Source organism: Ananas comosus, linkage group 16 (assembly GCF_001540865.1).
Source record: "Ananas comosus cultivar F153 linkage group 16, ASM154086v1, whole genome shotgun sequence".
Lineage (NCBI taxonomy): Eukaryota > Viridiplantae > Streptophyta > Magnoliopsida > Poales > Bromeliaceae > Ananas > Ananas comosus.
The window spans coordinates 6872705-6896128 of record NC_033636.1 but is presented as its reverse complement, the minus strand read 5'-3'; the positions used below and the strand labels follow the sequence as shown (position 1 = coordinate 6896128).

General features: G+C 33.9%; 2 protein-coding genes across 3 annotated transcripts; one reads left to right on the top strand and one right to left on the bottom strand.

Annotated features, from left to right (window-relative positions):
• On the top strand, positions 6356 to 16705 carry LOC109722365 (exosome complex component RRP41 homolog). 2 transcript variants are annotated; one of them, XM_020250405.1, is made up of 12 exons: positions 6356 to 6539; positions 6638 to 6684; positions 7633 to 7693; positions 7974 to 8012; positions 8100 to 8167; positions 9792 to 9870; positions 9954 to 9990; positions 10182 to 10298; positions 10377 to 10462; positions 14097 to 14186; positions 14505 to 14566; positions 16271 to 16705. In XM_020250405.1, the coding sequence occupies exons 1-11, from the start codon at positions 6483 to 6485 to the stop codon at positions 14550 to 14552; spliced, it is 729 nt and encodes a 242-aa protein (XP_020105994.1). In that variant the 5' UTR covers positions 6356 to 6482; the 3' UTR covers positions 14553 to 14566; positions 16271 to 16705. The 2 variants fall into 2 exon arrangements, with proteins under 2 accessions (XP_020105994.1, XP_020105993.1); XM_020250404.1 differs by having other exon boundaries at positions 6357 to 6539; positions 14505 to 14555.
• Positions 17827 to 23067, bottom strand: LOC109722466 (cytochrome c oxidase assembly protein COX19-like). Its single transcript, XM_020250534.1, has 5 exons — positions 22928 to 23067; positions 20468 to 20566; positions 18827 to 18915; positions 18568 to 18668; positions 17827 to 18240 (listed from the first exon to the last, which is right to left on the bottom strand). The coding sequence occupies exons 2-5, from the start codon at positions 20475 to 20477 to the stop codon at positions 18105 to 18107; spliced, it is 336 nt and encodes a 111-aa protein (XP_020106123.1). The 5' UTR covers positions 20478 to 20566; positions 22928 to 23067; the 3' UTR covers positions 17827 to 18104.

Here is a 23424-nt window from a genome sequence, read left to right as displayed (position 1 = left end):
TATCAAATCCTCACTATTAACCTGAAGATCAAACACAACCAAATCCTTATGTGGGATAGAACCTTTGGGCCCTAATTCAGGGCATAATGTCCTGCCCAATGATGCAAGAGAGCTAGGCAGCAATGTGCAAGAATCTCTAAAACGTAATAATAATTTATCGTTAATATAGACTTTCAACTCGTAAAGTTTATGATTTCTCACCAAGGGTTTGATTTTATTCTTATTACCACGATCAGCATAATACCTAAGAATTAAAATTCCATCAAATCGGGCAAAATTGTGGAAATAAACTGTTCAAAACCTCCTGTTTTTTTTCACACATTCTTCCAATTTAGAGAAAAATTCAAATAACATTCTTTGACTCCTTTCTTCAAAGATAGGATAGAAAGTAATATGATTTTCACTGAAAAAGGTTTGTATCAAATAGGATGGTAAGGAAGTCAGATCATCACCGGGCATCAACACTAAGTAACCAATTGCATAAGGAACATGAACATTATTCACCAAAATAGTCTCTATATCGGCTACAATGAAAGGACGACTTTCTAATTGATTATTACCTTTGAGTGCGCTTATCTTAGAGGGAATACTACTCTGTTTATACATAAGTGATTTGACTTCTAGTAGATTAGCATTTATAATATTAGAATCCATAACTTTGATAATATTTCCAATCATATCAGAATAAGATATATTAGGAAAGTCTAATAATTTAATGGAATCCTTTGATTCATAATAAAGATCCCTTTTATCACAGCATCCTCATATTTTTCACCGTATAACCTCACTAGTTGTTCAATTATATCATAGATCTTTTTTTTTTTGAAGTCTATTACCTTTTAGATCACACAATTGAATAGCCTTACCACAAGTATATGAGATCTCATAAGATGTAGGTAAACACATAGTATAGCCCATGGTAAATTTCACATACTTTGAATCAATATTGTAGGCATACTGCTCTAGCAATTGTATAAATGCTAATATTAGAATTTCATAATTAGTAATGCAAGGGTATGGTTCCATAAAACTAGTAGAAGCATAGAGATTTCCAGGATAACGATTCTTCCATCTAACACTATCAATACCATATAGTAACCGTTCCCAATAAGAATAATAGTTGATAGACGAATACGACTTCTTGAAATTTCTGTTTCGACGATTCTATAACATGGAATGATTTGTATATGGATTCATCATGGTGTTTTTTCTTTTGTCTTTTGACCTTTTAGTAAGTTTGTTTTACTTGGCCAGCTGTTTTCTTAACACTACTACTGTGTTAGCTTTTTATCCTATTTACCTTGAGGTTTACGGATTTGCTTAACACTACTAAAGTGTTAGCTTTTTTATATATTTTTCTCTAAAGATAGGCAGTATATGTAGGGGGATTTATTTCAAAGTTCAAATTTTAAATTTTAAATTTTAAATTTCAAATTTCAAACTTTAAATTTTAAATTTTAACTTTTAAGTTTTAAATTTAAATTTTAAATTTTAAATTTCAAATCTCAAATCTCATAGTTCAAATTTCAAATTTGAACTTTAAATTTTAAATTTATTTTTTTAATTTAAAATTTAAAATTCTTAATTTAAAATTTAAAATTTAAATTTAAAAACTTNTAAATTTTAAATTTTAAAATTTTAAATTTTAAAATTTTAAATTTTAAAATTTAAAATTTCACATTTGACATATCAAATTTTAAATTTTAAATTTTAAATTTTATTGAAATTTGAAATTTGAAATTTGAAATTTTAACTTTTAATTTTAAAATTTAGAGAAATTCCATGAAATTGCACAATGCGCATCCAAACAGTTTAAAAATTGAATCCGTGGAATTTTTTTAGAGTTACAGAATTTTTTATTTCATTTGGACCAAAACTACAGTTTATAAATTCCGTGGAGATTTTTTACTGTGTATCCAAACAGGCCCTAACTCTCATCTCAAAAAGTATAATTTTTCTCTCACACAATGCAATTTTCATATAAAATAGTGCAAATTTTTTTTAAACCAGTGTAACTTTATTTTAACAGTGAAATTTTATTTTCTTCTTCATTCCTCTATAGTTTTTGGCATTTTCTGTATGAAAATAATATTTTTTATTTTTAGTTTTTATTATTCTTTTTTTTTTCTCTCTATAATTTTTTTTATTGTCATGCCTCTTTCTCGCCCCCCATTGCAGCCACCAACCTCGCCGGAAGGGCTCTTTAGAGAAGCGCAAGCACTCTTTTCGTCCTCACCCTCACGGGCGACGCCGTCCTCGTTACCATAGCAGAAGGCTGCAAGGGCAATGGAGAAGGGTCTAAGAGAAAAAAAAAGGATAAAATTTTGTTTTACGTTCTCTGTCTTTGACGCCGGTGGAGGCAGAGGCGGAGCTGGAGCCGGAGCCGGAGGAAGAGGAGGCGGCGTTGCCCTTATTATTATCGCCGAGGGCCGCCGGTGCCGGTGCCTCCCTCATTACCATCGCCGAGGGCCAACAGTGGAGGAGGCGATGAGGCTCGAGAGAAAAAAATAACGAAGGAAAAAAAAGAAGACAGAAAAAAAAAGAGAGAGAAAGAAAATGAATAAAGGTATTTTCATCGATGGTAGAAAATCCGATTCGAATCTGCAAAATTAAAAAAGACGGCCTAGTTTTGCAAAAGCTCTCCCTTATTACCATCGCCGAGAGCCAACGGTAGAGGAGGTGATGAGGGTCGAGAGAAAAAAATAGTGAAGGAAAAAAAAAGAAGAGAGAGAAAAAAAGAAGAGAGAGGAAGAAAAGGAATAAGGGTATTTTCATCTGATGGCGGAAAATCTGGTTCGAATCTACAAAATTAAAAAAGACGGCCTAGTTTTGCAAAAACTCAAAGCTTGTGAATTTTTTATGCAAATTGGCCTAGAATTAATGCATTAAATCTTCTTTTTTTCTCTGATTTTTTCACTTTCTTTTTCCTTTAATAGGTTTCATGAAGTTGCCCAATCAAGTGAAGACAAAGAATGAAGAATCATATTTTCATACAAAATTATGTTATGATCTAAATGAAGTTATGTAATTCGGACTTTATTTTCTATGTTGTCTCTATTGTTTTGAAAAACAAATGATTGTAAGAATCTTTTTGGATTACGTTTTATTTCAAATGTGATCTGCAAACTTAGACTTTTATATTAATATTGTCTCAACTTTTTTTATATAAACCAACTGTAAAAACTTCCCGTAGCGAAGCGTGGATTTTTAACAAATTTTTCATAGTTTTACGTCAAACCAAACATCCCATATAGTTTAGGGGTTTCCATGCATTTTTTTTCCTAAAAAAAACTGAGTAAAAACTTATAGTACTTATATGAACTAGGAACCATTTTGATTTAGCTATCAAATATTTCAAAATTTTAATTTTACTGATCAATCTTTCAATTTTGTTTAATTTGAGTCAACCAACGGTATTTGGACTTTAAAATTAATATGCGGCGTTTATCTTTACAAATTTAGTTAGTATATTTCATATAAGTCCCCCAACTATAAGTTCACTAAAATAAGTAATTAACTTATATTTTGAAATCAAAATATTATTGATTAATTCAATTCAAATAAATTGAAAATTTGGATTATTAAATTACAATATTAAAAAAAGCACATAGTCAAATTAAAATAATCCATAGTTCACATAAATTTTATATATTTTTACCTTATGTATCACAAACAACTTCTATAAATCTCGCGATTCCAATGCGGACAAGCTATGAACATATGTTCCACGCAAGTTCATAACCTATCTCAATAGAAAAAAATATATATATATATTTTATTTTATTTTATTTTTTATACATATATAATGTAAGATTAAATATCTAGGCTTTTTAATGAATACATACAAACTTTTTTTTTAAATAATATAAATAAATTATGTATGATAGAAAAATTTTTGTCTTAAAATATATGAAACTATTAATAAAAATTTTAGTAAAATTCATTTGTTTTTGACATATAATAATATTTTAGTTAATTAACTATTTGGGCGTGTTTGGTTCGAAGTCGGAGTCGGAATCGGAATCAAAATAAATTGGAATCGGAATCAAAATGACCCATTACTTAATTCTGTTTGGTTCATCACCAGAATCGGAATCGGAATCGGAATAAATCATTCCCATTGTCGGTGTTTGGTTCATATGGATATAGAAAACGTAATCAAATTAATATACTAACATTATCTTATAATATATTAATTTAAATTCAAATTAAAAATTAAATATTAAAATTTTACATCAAAATTTTGAAATAATGTCTAAATTTTAAATCTATTTTTTTAAAAAAATTAAACTTTGAAGTTGAGTGGATAATTCAAAAATATGAAACTAAATTTTCATTTATTTAAATTCAAACTTAAAATTACAATTTAAATTTTAATTTGAATTCATAAATTTAATTTAAGTTCGAAATAAATTTGAATAAAACTTTATATAAATTAAAATTTAATTTAAATTCAAATTCATAAGTTAGATTCGAAATACTTAATTAAATTTTAATTTTTAATTTAAGTTCAAATTAAAATTTAAAATTATATATTTAATTTTTAAATTTTAACTCATATTTTAATTAAAAAAGTTGAAAAAATAAATTTAATCTGAATAAATATTCATTCCGTCCGGATTCAACTTTCAATCCGGCCTCCTAAGCCGGATTGAAAAAAGAGGTGATTGGGGATTCCCATTCCACTCGGGAATCGGAATCGGAATGGGACTCCTGCGTACCAAACACCCACAAGCGGATTCACCCATTCCGATTCCGATTCCAGGGTTAAAAAGAAGCGAGCCAAACACGCCCTTTATATATAATACATATATATTATTATATTAATAAAATTATATTTTATTAGCAGTGTCTATAGCGGTATTATGTAACAGTATTCATAGCAATAAGTTATTAGGAAAAAAATGACTAAATTACAGAAAATCACCTGTCAATACCCGCTTTTTCACTTTCCACCCCCCATCATTCAAAAACCTATATTTTATCCCCTTAAAAAATATTCATAGGGGGGTACGCTGTGATAAAATGACCAAATTGCCCGTCATCTTATTCGGAATGGGCGTGAACGGAGAGGTGGGCGAGGGCGAGGCGGTGGAGGCGGGCAAGGGCGTGTGTGTAGGCATGGACAGAGCGGTGGGCGAAGGCGAGGCGAAGGAGGGCGAAGCGGCATGATCGAGGATGAGGAACGGGAAGGATTTTAGAAATATTTTGGGTATAAAATATAGGATATAAACGAAATCCTAACGGAATACTGATGACGAGGGTCAAAGACTCAAAGTAAGTTTTCTATTATTTTTTAAGCGATAAAATATAAGTTTTTGGATGATAGGGAGGAAAGTGAAAAAAAAAAATTATTAAGGAGAGTTTTCTCTAAGTGTGTTTGGTTCTATGTAAAAATGCTATGAAAAATTTTTTTTCTACTGAAAACCTTTTTTCCAATATTTGATTATATGTAAAAAAAAATTTTGAAAAACCTCATTTACAGATTCTCTGAAAATTTTGCATTTTCGTTTTTCGCTCACCGTCCGCGGAAAACGAAAACTTGAAGCTCCCCAAAATCGCGGCCCACGCTTTTGAGCATGCGCGGTCCACGAGGATCCTAGCCCCGTGGACCGCGTGAGAGAGGGGGAGTCCACGGGGTCACCTCGTGGACCCGTGGACTCTCTCCCACTCTTTTATATATATATATTATATATATATATATATATATATATATATTTATATTATTTAAATATATTATTATGTAATATTTTATATATTTATATATATATTATTTATAAATACATAATAATTATTTTATAGTATTAAATAAATATATACTATTAAATATTATATTACATACTTAATTAATGTATAATATATTTTAGATTTTTTTATTAATATATATTAATATATACAATAAGAAATATATATATAATAATTTTTTATTTTATATTTTTTTTCTTTCAACAAACAACAGTAAAGAAAAACTAATTTTATATTTTATGTATAAAATTATATATTTTATGTAGTATTAATAAAGACTATTGCATATATTATATTAAATATTATCAATTTATTATATTATATAATTTTAATATATTTAATTTATAAATATAAATAATAATAATAATATATAGCCTAATAATTAACATAAATTATAAATAAATAATATATAGAATACATAATAATAAAAATAATAAAATATATTTTTTTCTTTCAACCATTCAACCAAACTATTATAACTGAAAATTAATTTTTTTTTCCTACAAATCAAACATCAAATTATGTAAAATTTTTTTTCCACCGAAAATTTTTTTTTCCTAATTTTACGTCAAAGTTAAACAGCCCCTAATTCAGCCCAAAAAATAAAAAAATAAAAAAATAAAAACTGACGCCGCGAATACTCACCACGGAAAACCCTCCCCAAAACCCTAGCAGAGGACTCCGGTGCCCTCATCTCCTCCTATCTCCTCTCTCTCCGACCTCCGAGGAAGAGAAAAATGGAGTACGTGAATCCGCTAACCGGGTTCCGCATCGACGGGCGCCGTCCCAACGAAGTACGCTATTCAATCCCTTCCTCCCCTATCTCTCTCTCTTTCTCAAATTTTTCTACTTGAATTAATCTTGGCTACATTTGTTCCGATTCCGGTTCCAGATGAGGCAGATCAAAGGTGAACTTGGCGTCGTCGCGAACGCCGACGGGTAGTTTCTTCTTTGCTCTCAAAGCTGTATCCCTTGTTTCAGCTATATTGGATTTGAAATGGGCACAATTTGACCTTTAAGGCGAAATGGGCACAATTTGACCTTTAAGGCTCTGTTCGAATACTCGAACATCTTATTTAGTGTATCTCTTTCATTTACTCAAGAAGCACTACAGCCGTGTTCGGACGTTAGAACGTTCCTGCTCAGAATTTTTTAGTATGATTGTAAGAAAGGAGTTTGATATTTACTCGAAGGGTCTCGATATTCATGATCTGATGTGATAACATATTTCACCTACGAGCTGATTTATCATATCTGGAAAATCACTCCGAATATATTACTCATTTACCAAATAATGCAAGTTTTTCAAGTAAATTAAGAAGATATACCGAATAAGATATTCATACATCCAAACAGGACCGTAATATTTGGTAGAATGATATACCATATTCGGCTATCAAGTCACAATTATCAAGAATAAGATAGATCGGAACCATTCGAGAAGCATGAAAAAATAAAATCTTTGTACGAGCAAGTTATCACCGGAAACTTATCCCGACAACCAGTGAGGGCCTAAAGTTTTAATTTACTATCTAATCTTTTATTCCTGTTGATTTCCATAAAATTTCCAAAAAATTTCATAAGAATTTTACGGTTTCTTCTTTACAGGTTCTAGAATACTTCATTAAATAGTAGAGTTTTGTTAGGTTACAAAATATCTTGTCAAAAAGGTTAAAATATAGGTAAATGTTTTCCCAGGGAATAGTTAAATCAAGCTATTATTATGTTATGTACTTAGATAAAATATTTTAAAGCTTAGTAACCCATTTCGAAATGCAACGTAGTTCAGTAAGGTCCATAAGTTTATACTTTCTTCGCCTCTCTTGTATTCACTGGACGTGTGAAAATGCGAGTTTTGATTTTAAATTTGGGTTCGGCTGAGTGCAGCTCTGCTCTTTTTGAGATGGGAAATACGAGGGTCATTGTTGCTGTGTATGGACCTCGGGAGGTTAGAGTTCAAATTCCCTTCTTTGTTGTAAATTTCCTGTACATACAAAGTTATTGAATGTGCTTCTTGAATGCTCCATTTCAATGTGCACTTTCATTTTCTATTTCTTGTTTGTCATTTTTGTGAAAAATCTTTTGTCAGCAGAGAATCGGTTCTATTCATTTATATAATTGAACTCTGATGATCTGAAGCTTTTCATATAGTATACAAAATGAAAGAAATTGTAGCCGAGTCTGCCTCTGGAATCATTGACTAATTAGCAGATGTTTATGCATTTCAGGTTCAGAATAAGAGTCAGCAGAGTAACAATCAAGCGCTGGTAATGTGGTCTCTTACCTTTTCGTTTCCATTTAGTCTTTTTTTAGGCATGTTGGTATATTTTTTTTGTTTGGAAAATGTATATCAGGTAAGGTGCGAGTATAGCATGGCGAATTTTAGTACTGGAGATCGAACAAGGAGACAAAAGGGTGACAGGTGCATTTCTTTTAAGAAGTTCAATACAATATTGTATTTACCAAACATTCAACTTGTTTTGTGTCTGAGAAGTTTCAGTGTGCTAAGATTGTGACACTTAAAAATCTTAAAGAAATAATCTGGGCTAATTTCTGGACTAGAATCACAGTTCTGCACGTGAACATTTGATTGCTTTATCCGTAGTGTCTATATGGGGAAACCTAATAGTGATCTTGAAATATCCCAAATTTTTGGTGGCGAGGATGCGAAAGATCTACGTAGGCGCAAACACAGTAGTCTTTAGGCATGCATTTTCTTATATTCACAAAATGGATGACTGTGAGAATTCTTAGTCTTGGCTAATATCATAAAGGCACTCTTAGATTGATCTATAGATATTTGAAATCTTAAATTATTCTTCTATGTTACTAGATACATTTTTTACTGCACACAAAAAAGAGTACTAGGAAACTCTTCTAGATCCCGTTTGACTGAAATTGTGACATGGGTTGCCCAATGACTGCCCTAAATTTCATGAAGTTGTTGAATTTCTTTAACTCTTCTAGTACAAAATTGTTTAAAATTCATCTTAGCTTACTAAAGACGATGTGATCTGTTTTACAGATTGGATAAAATTTACAATAATTTTTCCAATTAAATCCCATTAGATTCAATTATAGTTGACCTGTGCCATCTTAGATTAAATTTGGATATAAATGACATTTGCTTCCTAAGTGACTCAAAGTTATATTATTCCTTTAGTCTTTTATGTTCCATTTTGATTCATCTGCAAAGTCTTCAGTGTGTCGAAGCTCAAGCCCTACAAACTGAAAAAGTTATAGAAGCTCCCTATTGAACTTGAAGATGAGTCGCTCAGTCACCTGTGCTTGCTCAAGCTCTAGCAAGGTAAATTATCACCAAAATAATGGAGGAATAGAGATTGAAATTTTGATCAACTAGAGTAAGAAACTAGGAATGAGGTGAACTATTATCAGCATAGAGCTTGAAGAATTATCCCAACCTTGTAACTTGAAGGTGAGATGCGTCTGTAGGGAACTGATCACTGTTTGTGGGCTAACTATTCTATTGGATGATACAGGCAATCAACTTATTAAGTGTACTATTCTGACCAGCTGAGCTTCAGCCCATTGATCTGCAGATCTGTCAATATAACTATATTTTAGACAATGTGATTCTGTTGCCTTTCCTCACCAGCAACTCTATGGTAGTTTAGGATCCTATTTTGGGTATAAACTGTAATGAAGTGGCGGAAAGAAAAATGGTTGTTGATCTTTTCCTTATTATTTTCTGAGAATAGGTATTGAAGATTATTTTACTAGTTGGAGATTCTTTTCTCTTCTAAGGAGGCTTTGTGGGACTAAAATCCAGCTATTTTATGGAATGGTTACTGATTGTGGAGTTGGATGAACAAACTAATCAAACAGTTAACTTGTGATTGGGTTGTATTGCTGTTATGTAGTTTATTTAATTTGGAGTAGCAGATTATTGAAGCAGTAAGGCAAAGCAAGTGCTTGTATTGAAATATAATTATGCTCTATTTCTGTTGTAACTTCATTTTTGATGCAGCTCTTTGCATTAAAATATGTAATTAGTTATCGCTTATTTTGAATGATATATATGGCAGGCGATCTACAGAAATATCTTTAGTTATTCGCCAAACAATGGAGGCATCCATACTAACTCATCTAATGCCAAGATCTGAAGTAAATCTTCTTGAATACCTTAAATCATGTTTTATTTTACAAATTAGTTATTTTGTTCAGATTTCATATACTTTCTTATGCAGATTGACATATTTGTTCAAGTTCTCCAAGCTGATGGTGGTAAGCAAGTACTCGTATTGCAAGCTAGTTTTCGTTGTCATTCATCTTAATATGTTTACCAATATATGATGTGTCTTCACTGTACAGTTTGTTCCATACTAATGCAATTGATTGAAATTTCACTTCATTTTTCTGTCTCATAAATTTTACCTATCACGATGATAATTTGAACATAATCAAGCATATAACAGGAACAAGATCAGCGTGCATCAATGCTGCAACATTGGCTCTTGCAGATGCTGGGATTCCTATGCGTGATATTGTTACATCTTGTAGTGCTGGATATCTTTGTTCCACGCCTTTGCTTGGTGTGAATTCCACATTTTCTACTTCTATATCAAATTTATATTGAAAGAAAACTCAAAACTTGCTGACCATTTGGACAGATTTAAATTATGTGGAAGATAGTGCCGGAGGTCCAGATGTCACTGTGGGGATACTATCTAAGATGGACAAAGTGACTCTTCTTCAGGTCTGTATGCATATGAATAAAACTTCTGTTTGTCATCTTTGCTGCTTATTTACTACTAGACTTGTCATGTGGTTGCTTATTTTCTAGGTATAGAATCTATTTGCTTTATAACAACTAATATCTGGAATTCTGATACTTTGCTCTTTTGGTCTCACTTAATTCGTAGAACAGGTCACTCTGGTTGTTTTATGCACAATATCCTACTTTGCCATCTATATTTTGAATTAGATGACTTTTTACTGGAAGGAAATTGTTGTCTTCCTTATGGTGTCACTACATGTTACATAGTTACGGAAATAGTGAAGAATGATGCATATTTCGTTTTTGCTAGATTATATCTTGTGATGTCCAAGTTATTATGCAAGTAAATCCTCCTCGGTTGTTCTGTTGACTTGATGGCTAATACCCCTGTTTTCATGCAAAAAACTCTTCTTGCGGTTGAATGGTTGATCTTAAGGGTGCGTTTGGTTCGCGCTATCTTTTTAAGATTCCTAGTAATCTAATAGGAATAAAAAAATATGACGGTGTTTGGCTAAACGCACTAAGTAATCTAGTTGGTGATATTAGATTTACTTGGGAATGAGATTCATCCCAAAGTACTAATCTCATTCCGTTGAGAGAGGGTGGGTATCCTCATATTAATGGATTGGTGTAATCATAATATATCTAATCTCTTTCTTTCTCCCTACCCGCCGGCTAGTTGGTATTATTTTTCTTTACACTCTAACCTCATATCTCTCTCTAAACTTATTTTTTTCTCTCTAAACTTCAACTCTTTTTCTCTCTCTAAACTAAGCTCTCTCTCCCCCTCTTTTTCTAAAATCTCAACTTTCTCACTCCCTCTAATCTCGACTCTATATAATTATGCTCTCTCTCTCTAACCTATGTTCTCTCTCCCTTTTTCTAAAAAGATGTTGAAAGTTTTGGTGGCATTATCTAAAATTAATTAAATAAATAAATTAATTAATTGTATATTTTTTGTAAACTTAAATAATATGACTAAATAATATAACCGTGCGAGCCAAACACAGGAATGCCATATTCTTAGTAATAGGATGAATAGGAATAAGATTCTCGGATATTTTTTTATTGCTAGTAATCTTTCATACTGCGAACCAAACGCACCCTAAGAGTAATGGGATATGCATCCTCAATAAGAAATTATGGTGATTGGGAGAATGTGTTTCCCAGCAAGAAGTAAATAATGTTATTCAGGCCATAAGCATAATGTGGATAATATGGCATGGTATGTAAATACATGGAAAATGTTGAAAAGTCATATAGGATAAGGGAAATTATCATATGATATTTGTTGCTTCTTCGTTAGAACAACTGGCGCTCTAATTTACCATTACGAGCAACTAAGAAGGCACCTCAAATCTTATTCCTAAGGAAGGTGGTTTTTGCCTTGTCGGCACAACAAAATGTAGAAAGTATGCATAAAGAAAAATTAATATTTCATGATGCAAACTAAGCCAATAGGCATCTGTAAGTCATGGAAGTTATCAGTAGAATGTTTGACTACAAAATATAGGCATCTTTTAAAATTGTAAATCTTTGATCCAGAATGTAACTATTTATTTCATATTGTAATGTAATAATTACTATCGATTGGTAAATTTTTGTTTCAATTTGGTCAAAAAGTAAAACTTTGTTGTTGTTTAATTGATATTCCTCCAAAAGGAAAAGTCTATCCCTCCAACCTATAGAAATAAAGAAACAAAATGCCTTTTTTATCTTGTTCGGTCTATAAAGAACTTGGTTTCATTGTTATCACTTTTGGTCACGTATTTTTATAACTACCTCTGCTTTATCCCAATAAACTATCAAAACATTTTCAGTGATTTATTCATCAGCATGTCTATATGAGTATCAAGGTGTAAATTTGTCATATTGGCTTGTGAATTTGTCATATTGAAGCATTTATGTAATATTATACAGGGAGCCCTCTCACTGAAAGATTTTAGTGTATTTGGTTAATTGATGAATTGTGCCGAAAATTGTCTGTGTTAGATTTATATAGATGCTCTCCAGGTTTAAAGAATTTTGTGATCTTCACAAGTTGAGCTAAAACTGTGACAATAAGACTAATTCTCATTGTTGTGCAAGACCTTCAGATCTGTTACAAGCCCTTATGGTTGAATTCACCTCAGGGAATTTTTTGTTAATTTATTCAGTACGAGTTCTTTATCCAACTCTGCTTAATCTCTTCATTTCTCTGTCTCGAAAATCTGTACACTATTGCAAATCATGTGTGAATAGAATCAAGGATTGTTGTGCCATGGCACGATACTGTTCCAAGCCATTTGGTGGTGTGCACGAACCGTGCTGGCACATGGCATGCAGCCGCATGTTGCTGGCATGTAGGCCCTTGACTGGCACACTTTTGGGACAGCTTTTTAGTTGTACTCAAATGTGATTAAGGTGCTACGGTTTGCAAGTTATGTATGAATCATTTTGAAGAGTGAAGCTTACATGTCATGGGTCGGAACATAGTCCTTATTTTCTTCTATTTCAAAATTTAAAAATAATTTGTGAAAAATGGAGAAAATTTCTTAGAAGTTCATTTTTCTTCTCAGTATCAAAGTGATGTTTCAGATGACGTAGATCCTCCACATATATCCATCAGGAAAACACTAAGCCTGCTTGGGAACTCTGGAGTTTAATTCAGAGTTTTTTCCCCCAATAGTGTTACAATTGCTCAAAACAACATTACCTTATTTGAAAAGACTTGGTATTTCAGGTGTTTGGATCACTTCAAGTTACTCTTGATTTTATAAAAGAATACCTTATTTCTAGAGAGAGAGAGGGAGATGAATGGTTAAGGTGTTTTACTCTCACTTTACTCCAAAATTCCATAGGTTTGAGCTCTTTTATTTTACTACAAAATTACATAGGAATGGGATTATTTTGTTGTATTTTATAATACTACAAAACCCATCCAAACAGCTCGTTTTTTGTTTGGGGTGGGTGGGGGTGCGCGGGGGGATACGGCACTAGTCAAAATACCCTAGTTTTAACAAATACCCCACTTTACAAGGTCCCCAAACAGGGTCTAAACCTAGTAGATTTCAGTTTTTTCTAAATGTGAAAATTCCTGGCTTGTTAGTGTTTCCTTGATACGGAGGCTGCACCTGTGCCAGTATGCTGCTAGTCTAGACGGCATGTCACTTGTTTGCATAAACCAGTACCATTAGCACGTGTCACTGATGAGAGGAATATTGGGAGGTGACAATGATGATAGTGTTAAGGTTACAGTTCTTTCTGTTTATTTCTTACTTTGGGCTATTGACTAAAAAAGCCATTTGGGAAATAAAGAAATATATTTAATCATATGAAAGAACAACGATGTTTTTGCAAGACTCTTAGCTTCTTGATTATTTAACAATGCAATCATTGGAAATCAAGAGGTGTTGTATGCAGATATCTGATTGTTTAATCTAATATATTATTACATATTTTTCTTTTGGATAATCTGAGTGAGTATATGCTATTTGTCATGTTAGATCTAATTTTAATCATGTATTACAGGAGATTAACAACCTTCCATTTGGTTTAACTTCCATATTTTGGCATTTGAAGTTTCCTGGTTCCTTCTCTTTCTTCAGTCTGATAATCATGCTTTTGACCTCAGATGGATGCAAAATTACCAATGGATATTTTTGAGAATGTTATGCAACTTGCAATTGAAGGATGCAAAGCGATAGCTAATTACATTCGAGAAGTAAGAACTGTTTCATTTCACTACATCACATTCGTTCATCTTTGCTTTTCTTCTAAATTCTATTTCTTCAACTCTGTGATTTTCATTTTTTTCTTGGTGTATTTCGTAAGCTTCTTTATGCTACTTGCATGATACATATCAATTGATGCAAGTCACTTCACTACATATCCTTGATTTTTTTTTTTCCTTTCCTTTTGCTTGGCTTTGGTGTTTTATGCTAAAATATAAATTTTGTGGAGACTTCTTTTCTCATTATTTAGATCTCTTTCTTCGTGTTTTTGACTTGGTTGTGTAATTTGTGGTTACTGTTGTGTACAGGTTCTATTAGAGAATACAAAACAGTTGGAATCTCGTCGTGGTGGATAGCTGGTAATGTAAAGGTGTTCAGCAATTTTCTCATACCAATACACTGAACTTTTGCTGATTTTTTTTTTAAATTTTTGTGTCAACTTCAATTAACCTCCTTGTGGTTTAGTGCATTTTAACCTTTTAAACCTGTTGTTTAAAAAGTTGCACTTAACTATCATGTGACTTTATTTTTGTTTCAGTTTCAGGATCTATAGTTAAACAGCATGCGTAGCAAAGTAATATTTTTTTGAAAACCATAGGGCGGTAAAGTGCTGATTATAGGATGATAAAATGCTATATTGTACCACCTCATTGTTTGCAAAATGTATCACTTTGCCATCCTATTTAATGCTAGGTCTCTTGATGGTGAAACGAAAATAAAACCATAGGGTAGTTAATTGCAACTTTTTGAACCATAACGTTACAAAGTAAAAATGCTCTAACCACAGTGGTGAAATTGAAGTTTTGCCTTATCTTTCCCTCTAACATCATGGATATATAGCCGTAGTAATGAAAACTGTTGCTTGAAAGCAGGATTTTCATGTCATAGATCTGACAATTAAAGCTGTTTCATTTCCTGTATAAACAGTAAGATCAACAACCTTTCTGAAACCAACCTCTTTTATCATGTACTTTTGTCTTGCTTTAAATGCCTTCGAAGTTCAAACATTGTAAAATGATCAAGGTGACTATTGAAATTATCATAGTAAACTTATTTGGATTTTTGACGACATTTTCGTGTGGTGAAATTATGTTTCATGTCACTTTTCATAAGGAAATAGAGCTGACTTCGTATTGCCATCGCTCATCTATGATATAGATGATGTACAATAAATCATTAGAGATGAAGTGCAATAAATTATAAGAGAGTCATAAATCACTACACTTGGATCCTACATGTAAGTTTCAGTATATGGTTTCAGACAAGTCCACTACAATCACATAGAATTTTGGTTTATGAAAACGAGAAAAGGGCAACAATGCAGGACAAGACAAGCCCATGTCTTTCAGTTTGGACTTTGGATTAGTTTCGGTCCTATTTTCTGGTCGGAACCACCAAAACCAAAAAGTTCGGCCTGGTTTGGTACTGGTGCCTTTTTGAAACAGTTAAAAGTTCCGTGTGATGGTCGATTGTGGATTACTTGCAATCTATACATCTAATAGTGTTCGTTTGGCAATAAAAAATACTAAGTCTTAGTAGTAACATTTTTGCTTGCAACTTTGTATTAACTTGCAAGGGGCATTACAAGTTAACCAACAATAACAAAAATAGAGCAATCCATATGCAAACATATCGAATCACATAAAATTTGTGTTTAAAGAAACAAAGGAAACAATAGTGATACCAAATGAGGCCTTCGGTTTCGGTTCGGACCATGCTTGTGACCAAATCTAGTCCATCGCTACTTAGTTTCTGGTCTTCTCTTATCATAGTATGATTTACATTTCATCAGCACGCTAACTCTGTGCAAATAGCATACTCGCTGACCTGATTTTCTTTCCCCCACCCCCCCCAGTTCTGTTGGATAGCATTGAGGATGTTGCGAGTATTTTATTGCTTATCAGGTCATCGAATCTGAATAATTAGTTTGTGTGCCATCATTTTATGATTTCCTTAAATATGTTATGCTACTTGTTTATCCTTATTTATTTTCTCATTTTTCTTATAATGCCGGCTCTTGAATTGTGTGGTTGGATTTGTCTACCTGATCTCTAGTAACTTCTAAATGATCTAGTTAACATCACGGATTGGAGGTGAGCATTTGAGACCATTTACAGCTCACGACCTGTATGGATTCTGAAAGGGTTCAAAGATTCGACTGTTCGAGAATGACTTCTCTATCTGGAAAGCTAGTTCTTCGCGAAGTCTCCTTCTGTCAATTTGGTGGCTTGAAAGCGGCAGCGGATGAAAGGGATGTTAATGTTATAGTTGGTCCCTTTTTTATCTTTCTTTTTTTCCCCCCCTTGATTCCAAGTTCCTGTAACATTTTTTTAATGTTATCCGTTTTGTTAGTCTTTTGGCCTATTACTTTGTTGTTGTTGTTGTTGTTTTCACATTTAAAGACAACATCTTTGTGTCTCAGATCCTCTGAAATTGACAAATTGTATTTAACCTTTGTAATTTGACTTTTATGCTGTTGAGTAACTGCAAAGCTGGTTTCTTCTCCTTAGTTTGCATTCTTACTAACCTGCTCTGAGTTGCCCATTATTATTATTATTATTGGGGTTTAGGTTTAGGTTTTAGGCCCAGAAGAATTGTTATTATGAAAATAAATTTGAAGGTGGAAGCCTCATAGTTCAAGTTTTTGAGTTGTGAATACTCTCCTGAGGTTTTTTCTTGTAAGCAGTGTGGATGTGATTAATGACAAAAGAGGTAAAATAAATGCAGGTATCCCATTCAATCCTGTTCATTCCAAACAAAAAAATTCAGGTTCAGAACTAATTCAGATGTTTTGATTTTAAACAAGATACTAAATGTATCTATTTAATAAATTCAAAGAGCAAATGGTGGAGAAAAGCATCAACAATCATATAGTACATAAGGTTTTGAGTCCTTTTCTCTTAGATAGTCATGAAATTGCAGTTGAATGTGCCATCCTCAATAATTTGTAGTATAACCTTGCAGTGGACTCAAATAAAATACCTAGTTTGCAACCAAGAAAAATTCAAAGAAGCACTAAATGTAAAAATAATTAAATGAGAAAAAGTGCCAAAAGAAAAAAACACTACAGGACCAAAGATTTAAGTGCCATGGTATGAAATGGTGCCAAAAACATGCTTACATGGCACGGCACAGTGCGTGCCGCGCCACACTGTGCCAATGTATATCGCGCCATACTGATGCATTCCGGTCACAAAAAATACATATGTACCAACACATAATGGCATGAAATATTTATGTTTTTAGTAATAAAATATTCTAATTGCTTATTATATATTTTTATCAAATCTTTTAAATTTTATTGAGAATATTATTTACTAATTTAAAGAATAGAGAATTTTAAACTATACCATCGACACGAGAACTGTATCGGTGCTGACATCTTGTTGGCACGATACGGGATGGTGGATATGACCCATGTCGATGGATATTTAAATCCTTGTACAGGACTTATATGAGTCATCATCACAATCACAAGGCAAAATCAAACTGGACAAGCAGAATATCATGGAGAAAGATGTTTGCTCCATATCTTTTTAACAATGTCTGAAAGTGTATCCCCTACAGACCAAGAAAAACACAACTGAGCTAAATATTATGCCGAAATTTCAATCCAGGAAAACAAAATTATTATCTCAGAAGCTGAATGAACTTGTCTTAACTGAGCAAAAATTGTACACATGGCCCATTTCACTGAAGGCTCTCAATAATGCGAGTACAAGCTCTTTTTCTTAGATGTCAAGAACAAATATACAAAATTAGCTAATGTTCCATCCTTATTTATGCTAAAAGATTTCAATTTACCAAGGTTACATACCTACTAGTACCCCTCGAAATTCATTTCTCTTATTACTTTTCAGAGCTATAATATAATAGACATGATATCAAGCTTAAGCATCATAAAAGAATCAAGCAGCTATTTTCTTCTTCTCAGTTGAAGGGCTATATTGATTGTCGATTTTGATGTTTGACTCTTCAGAAGGATCTCTTTCATCTTCCTTGCCAAACCCAAGCTCCGACATGTCTTGTTTCGCCATCAAGTTTCTGAAGAGAGAGAGAGAGAGAGAGAGAAGGATTTAGAAGTAGGATTCAAATATTTCAGTGACTCTTTACAGAACTAAAATGGTATAAATGAACATAAAAAATTAATGTGTAAGAGATTGTAGTCAAGAAATTTAATAAATTATTAACAAGTATTTGTTATCGTAGAAGAAAAATCTTTGCTGTGTTATACTTTAGGATTGGTGGCGCCACTATTTTGCTCAAGTTGTTGTTGTTTTTTGACTCCTCGATGATTTGTAACTCCAAAGAACTCTATAATAGAAATGTAATTTTTCCAACAGCAATAATCAGGGAGGAAGAATTACAAACCTCTCCATCATGCGACATTCCAAGTACTTCTTCGAGAAGTGCCTACATTTTTCCGACTGAAAGCCTGATGATTTCAAGCAGGCTACGTACTCTTTCTTTTCCTGCGTTAAGACATAAATCTCACATATTCTATCCCTTTTACTGTGAATTATGAATAATAAATAATACATTCCAGAATAGAGGGATCTCATCATCAAAGACAGTTTCCCTCAAACGAAAAAAATTACAAGAAACAAAAAAGGAAGTGCACTTCTCCTACCAAGTCACACTCATGCAAATGATCCAAAGGAAATACACCTTTTTCTGGAGGTACAGGTCTCGCTCCCCTATTTCCACCAAATGCACCACCTACCGAAAACAATAAAACATGCTGATATTTTATATCAGTTTAAATAGTCCAAATTTGAAATTAATAAAAACTCTGTTTGTAAAAATATAGCTTTAAGACTGCAAGAAAAAGTAGAAAGTTGAGATCTCTGATGCAGTCCAACTAACATCAAGGTCCTAAGTATAAATCAAATGATCTAGAAGTAAACACCATCAACTTATTTTGTTAATGAACATATAATGAGCATTAGAGTACTTGAATAGATTAAGCAAAATACATTACACTGACAGAAGAATAGTCTCAAAATGCCGAAAAGGCCAATTACCAACAGTACAATGCTATCGCGAGTTCCATCATGCTCTGCAATCTTCCAGAAACTGGAACACAGGATCGTATAAGGCAAAATATTGCTAAACAGTTTGTATTTAGTTTAGCTTAGCACATGGTAAGTTCATTACGAAGTAGCAGCTTAGTGGAAAGAATAGCCAGCAAATTGTCTTATTCCTTGCAGACCCAGAAACTCTAATAGTCGACCCCAACAAACAATAATACTTTTCAATACAATACCAACCCAAATTTGCTTGATGCCTACAAGATAAAGATTTGCGAGTTTACCGAAGATTTACAAGCTGGAAGGTGTAAGGCTTTTTGCATATATAGTATTACTCAAAACAAGTGTGTCTACCCCCTTAGGCATAATTCATATTTGAGTCTATACCCTCCAAAATTATGCTGTTGTCCTTAGAAACAGCAAATATTAAGTCGTTAACGTATATCAGTTCCTTCTGAGCTTTACACACTGAAAAAATTGGTTTTTCTGCTATAAACAAGGCCATCTACTAAAATGAGAGATACCATATTTTTATTTCACCCCAAAACTAATATTTTCAGCACAGATAGCTTTAGAGTGGTGAGCATACATGTAAAAATATAATCTTTTTCTTAATGCAGTATAGGTGCAGATTGTAACTTGAGGGGTGCACTAGCTAATATATGTGCAAAATGGTGAAAATACAAGGCTGTATTTGCAAGAATCATGATTTGACCTTGTCGGAACAGCCCGATTTGGCGCTTATGCCTGTCGGCAACTGCAACTTTATCTGTATCTATAAGACTGCAGACACTAAACTTCAGTAAAATGCAAGCTTAAAAACTTGAGATGGTTAAAGACTCTACACTTTATATAAATGTTTAAGAAGATTATGAAACTCGATATTGTTCATTCTACTTCATAAAGGTCATGCAGCTCTTGCCGGTGTGTAAAGCCTCAGAAATCATAGATACAGGTCCACATATTTTGTTATAGTAGAATTGAATGCTATGTAAGACGTATGCTCCTTCCTAAGTGGGCACATGCTTTGGATGCTATGTATGATGTATGCTCCTTCCTAACTAGGCACATGCTGCAATACAGTCCTCATAATCTCAGATACGATAGCAAGCACATTCCCATGTTTCAGCTGTCTCGACACTCTCTCTATCTATCGTTCTCTATCCTTTCTAAGGAAATTGATAGAATTAAGAATAGAAAGCAAAACGAGTGTCACGTGAAGAATTGCTTCATATTAGAACCTGCACTCATTTTGCAGATCAGATCTAAATGGGGTTATAGTCCTTCCTCAGCTCCGTGAAGATTCTGGCCAGGCAATCAAGGTGAAGCTCCTCGCAACACTGCAGCCAAAGATAGAGAGGAAGTGTCATTGATATTCTAAATTCAGCGATGGGATCAGATGAATACCAACTAACATATTATGCCAAGTATTGGCATTGAACTGGATCTCAGAGAAAGATGACCACATTAGCAACATTCGCAAAATCATAGGCCTACGAAGTCTTAATAGTAGTTTTTGTTTAATCTTGCTAGTTAACTAGTCATCGGTCATCGTCCAGTGCTGGTAATTGCATGAGATCATGCTTTGATGGTCGACAGGTTGGAGATGGCGTTAAGTGTTACCAGAATACTGCCACAAGACGAAAAAAAAGAAAGATCCCACTTTAGAAGTGGGCAGGTTAGAAATTGTTAGAGGCGGCCCAAGCCTAGGGAGTATAATTCCAGCATATTTGTGTAATCATGGTACTCGTAGTTTTCCCGCTAGGTAAGAGATTCTTAGCATTTTGAGGTGATCTTTGAAGTCTAACTAAAACTACTAATAATCCGAACTTTAATCCCTTAGACAACATTTTTTTACTATCCCTAGCATATGTTTCCAAGCATTATATAAAACTAAGACAATGAATGTTGCCCTACAGGTTCTGCATTTCAATAGTGAGCACATTACAAACTATCGCAGTAGCAGCATATTATTGGTGCTTATTATGTCTCTGACAATTATCAACCATAGTTCTTAGTTCCTGAAGTATGCTTACAAATTTCTTTTTTGCTTTCCCTTTCACTATCAATTGCTTTTCACGCTTGCAAAGCTTGCATACTAACACATATCTTTCAACCTGATCCTTCATTTGGTTCATTTGTATTGTCTAGAAGCAGCAGCAAGCAAAGCAATTCGCCTCAATGTGTTTTCATGAGAATACAACCATTGTATAAGGATTAAATCTCATTCATATTTCTGTTGGCTAAGAAAAGCAAAAATGATTAATGTGAGATAATTAATGCCAATAAAAGTAGGGAGATAAGACTGGAGGCAGCAGTGTGGGTTTAGTTCAACATGAATGTAAGTTGGATCAACAGTGTGGGTTTTAGTTCGACATGAATATAAGTTGGATCAACATTGTGGGTTTAGTTCAGTATGAATGTAAGTTGGATACGAAGAGAGCACAACTAGAACTCAACCTGATTTGAAGAAGTTAGCAAATACGTATGCAACCTGAGCAACTTACTCATTGAGCTCCACCAGTAATATCTCATTCTTTACATAACTAAGGCCTATGAGTATGCCAACATTTATTAAAAGCTTGACCACAGGTCCACAGCTAATTAAGAACTAAAAGAGTTAATACTAATTTTATCCTTGATGTTTGACTCTGATTTCCATCACAGACTCAAGAGTTTCATTATTAACAATTTAGTTCCACAATTTCATCCTAGGTAAACAATTAAGACCTTCCTTCAGTCCATCTCTTCCTTCAGTCCATCTGACAAAAGGCATCACATCAACATTATTATTAGATTTAGCTGAAATGGTGGTTCTTCGAAGTACACCCTCACAGCGAATGATGCTGATGTAATGCATTTCTACATGATAGCGTAACAGAAGAACATAATTGATACGTAGAATTGACTTGCAGAACTAAATTGTTAGAATAGAATTATGAGAACACGGTTGAAATCAGTATCATACCAAGGATTTAAACACCCAATTTAAAGCAAACTAGAGACACATGTATCTCCGGACCTGCAGAAGAAAATATGCCTCGGACAAAGATAAAAAGACATAATCTGATGAAGTTGCTAGCATGCAATTATCGGTGAATTCAACTTTCAGGTTATTCTAGTTTCAGACACCTTTTCGTACGGTTAATTACAATTGTGTGATTGGTGTAACAACAGAGAAAAGGCCGCCGACATAATTACTTACGGCGAAAAGGCCAAACATAAACTAAAATTGCTCGATCTCGGATGCTTATTCTTTATTGTTGAGAAGCTGCGTCAAAATTACTATTGGACATTTTTTTATATATACTCTTAAGCGAATCGTAATGACGCGGCTATGGCTAGCGTATGACTTTTTGTAGAAGCTTATTTGGTCCTGATTCATGTATTGGAACGTGAAGCTGCGAAAGTTCATAAACTAAGCAAGAAGACAACACAAGCAATGTTGGTTAGAGTTAGAGGACAGGTATGAAAACACAAGCAATGCTGATCCAGCTACACAACGGATGCCCGTCTCGGCGAGATGTCCGGATCACACCAGCGAGGCGAGCACGGCGTAGAGACAAACCTAACGATCACCGTGCTCCCAAGAAACCTGATTTTCGGTAACCAGGTGGACCGGAAAAGCAGCGTCGAAAACAGGACGTTAAATCGAGCACCGGATGAGCGGCACAGAAATCAGCGATTCCGGACACATTTACCTAAACCTTGGGGGAGCGCGGCGCTGTCCAAGGTTAGAGGGATGTCGTGCTCGCCAACGGGAGGTCGCCGGAGGTCGAAGTTGCCCGGAAAAGTGACTTCGGCTAAAACAAGACCACCCCGGAAACAGCAACAACAGCAGGGGCACGAGAGGGGGGGGCCTTGCAATCTGATCCAAGAGCTGGGGGAGGTTGGCCAGGAGCCCAGGAAGAGAGGATGCCTGGGGGGAGATCCAGCAGGTAGGGTGGCGGCACCGCCGGAGGGGAAATCTCCAGCGCAGGGTACGGCGGCGGCGGGGGCAACCCGAGAGAGAGGGAGAGAGAGAGAGAGGATGAGAGATGATTGAGTCTCCTCCCTGGCCGGAGGCTTGCCGGAGTGGGGACGCCGGCGAAGTACAGAGGGGCCGGCGGCGGCGGCTGTGGAGGGGAAAAAGAAGCGAGGCAATAGAGTTTGGTTTGTAATATAAAGTCCGACTGAGAGACTATTAATAGCATTGAGC

What these genes read in the sequence shown, in the direction of transcription:
- LOC109722365 (XM_020250405.1), top strand. Translation starts at nt 6,483, where the DNA reads ATGGAGTACGTGAATCCGCTAACCGGGTTCCGCATCGACGGGCGCCGT. An exon ending in GTCGTCGCGAACGCCGACGG is followed by an intron (nt 6,685 to 7,632) that starts GTAGTTTCTTCT and finishes GGCTGAGTGCAG; the next exon opens with CTCTGCTCTTTTTGAGATGG. An exon ending in AGGAGACAAAAGGGTGACAG is followed by an intron (nt 8,168 to 9,791) that starts GTGCATTTCTTT and finishes TATATATGGCAG; the next exon opens with GCGATCTACAGAAATATCTT.
- LOC109722466 (XM_020250534.1), bottom strand. An exon ending in ATTTGCATGAGTGTGACTTG is followed by an intron (nt 18,669 to 18,826) that starts GTAGGAGAAGTG and finishes GTCTTAACGCAG; the next exon opens with GAAAAGAAAGAGTACGTAGC. An exon ending in GAATGTCGCATGATGGAGAG is followed by an intron (nt 18,241 to 18,567) that starts GTTTGTAATTCT and finishes CTCTCTCTTCAG; the next exon opens with AAACTTGATGGCGAAACAAG.